General features: G+C 39.2%; 1 protein-coding gene across 1 annotated transcript; it reads right to left on the bottom strand.

The window, feature by feature from the left end:
- Nucleotides 1-986: 986 nt before the first annotated feature.
- Nucleotides 987-1,934, bottom strand: LOC105313304 (uncharacterized protein K02A2.6-like). The gene has a single exon (XM_011406616.1). The coding sequence runs from the start codon at nt 1,932-1,934 to the stop codon at nt 987-989; it is 948 nt and encodes a 315-aa protein (XP_011404918.1).
- Between the last annotated feature and the right edge of the window lie 159 nt (nt 1,935-2,093).

The following is a 2,093-nucleotide window of genomic DNA, read 5'->3' as shown; positions in this document are numbered from 1 at the left end:
GCTGGCTGCATGATATTGCGCAAGTGCAGCTAGAATAATGATAATAATAATAGTAATAATAATAATAATAATAATATTAATGAACATTTAAAAATGTCTACAAATGTCATATGCTATGGCTGTGGAAAGGACTTGTCCAACCAGGCAACCAATAGATATAATATACTGAGTGACAGCTGTTCAAAAGCACTCCCTGTTTGGAAGAAGTTAGTTAAGAAGAGATTTTTGGAGATTGGTATTGAAGTTGAAATTGATCAACTTTTGAGTGATGAATCTGGTTTTCATGGCAGAATGTGCAGGATTTGTGTTTTAGCGTTGTATAGGTGAGTCAATATTATATATTATTACTAGTCTACAAGACTACATGTTTTTTCGTGTTTAATATTTACTATGTCTCCCATGTAGATATGAAAAGTTGAAGCAGAGTACTATAGAAAACATTACTGAAGCTGTGGACAAGATTATGCTAGAAGCTAGATGGCCCCAATTGACTAGAGGAAGAGGATCTCTGAAACATTTCCAGATGAACAACCAAGCAATCCTCGTAAAATCAGTGTAACAACAGTAGCAGGATCATCATCACAAAATGTCACAGGATCTCCAGATGTTGCCGTAGGAAAATAATATGAAAATATTGTACATTACATCCGTCCAATAGATTGTCATTAAAAGTTCTGAGAATCAGAAGACGTACAATATGACTGTAGTAACTTAGGAAGTATTATTAACAACTAAAACTAACTGAACTGTTCAACTTACAAAAATCAACCTTAAGTACACAGACAAAACACAAGATGTGGTTAACAATAATTATCTAACTGTACAGACTAATTAGAATCACATAAACCAAACACAAAATAGTTTACTACATTCCCTCCTACTTAAGTTTGGAGTAGAGGGGCAAATCGAATGATTGGCACTGAAACTCTAGTTGACCGACATCATGGTTCAAGTGCAGGAGCAGGTGGTTGCTGAGGTGGGTTTGTTCAAGTAGTGGTGGGGATTATAGTGGTGGTAGGGCCTAAACCTTCTGATTGACCAGTAGAGGTAGTCATGTCTTCTGGGAAATGAGGGCAAAGGTGATCTACGTGCATACGTAACACAACACCACTATTAGTCTCTACATGATAAGAGAGAGGTCCTGTAATCTTAATTACCACTGCAGGTATCCATTTCTTATGGAGGACATCTCTAACAAAGACTTTATCCCCTACTGCAAAAGTTCTTGGTCTCTTGTCAGTCATTAGCTTCCTCTGCTTATCTTCTACTCTCTTAGAAGCATCAGGATGCAATAGATCCATAATAGTTCGTAATCTCCTACCAATCAAGAGCTGAACTGCTGACAGGTTAGTTGTTGTTTGTGAAGTTACTCTGTACTTGAACCGAAACTGAGTGAGGCAGTGTTCCATGAGTCCGTCTAATTTGGAAACAGTAGACTTGAAGGTTTTTACTGCCCTTTCTGCAAGCCCATTAGAAGAGGGGTGGTATGGAGAGGTACAGATGTGCTGAATGCCCATCTGAGACATAAAATCTTGAAATTCTCCACTCTCAAATCCAGTACCATTATCTGTCACAATCTGTTCAGGGATGCCATGAGTGGAAAATATTGATTTGAAGACCTTAATCGTAGCTTCTGCAGATGTAGAAGGCACTATACAAACCTCCAACCACTTGGAATGGGAATCAACCAAAACCAGGAACAACTTGCCTTGGTATGGTCCTGCGTGGTCCATGTGAAGTCTGGTCCATGGCTGAGTTGGCCACTCCCACGGATGTAATGGAGCCTTTGCCGGACTATTTCTATTTTCTTGGCAGTGATGACCATGCTGTACGTTAGTGGCTATATCAGTATCAAGCCCAGGCCACCAAACATATGACTCGGCTAATACTTTCATTCGATTCACTGTGGTGGTATGATTACCCAAAATCCCCATAATATACAACAATCCACCACACTTAGCTCTTCTCGGCGATTGTAATGTTGCTGGAGATCCTTATTAGGAGAAGAAGGCCACCCACTAAAAATTAAGTGGTCAAGACGAGTGAATAATGTATTCTTACTAGTCCAGTTCCTTATATGCTTTGCAGTGACT

This window comes from Amphimedon queenslandica, unplaced genomic scaffold, assembly GCF_000090795.2.
Source record: "Amphimedon queenslandica unplaced genomic scaffold, v1.1 AMPQUscaffold_13325, whole genome shotgun sequence".
NCBI lineage: Eukaryota > Metazoa > Porifera > Demospongiae > Haplosclerida > Niphatidae > Amphimedon > Amphimedon queenslandica.
This window is presented reverse-complemented; position numbering and strand designations above follow the sequence as displayed.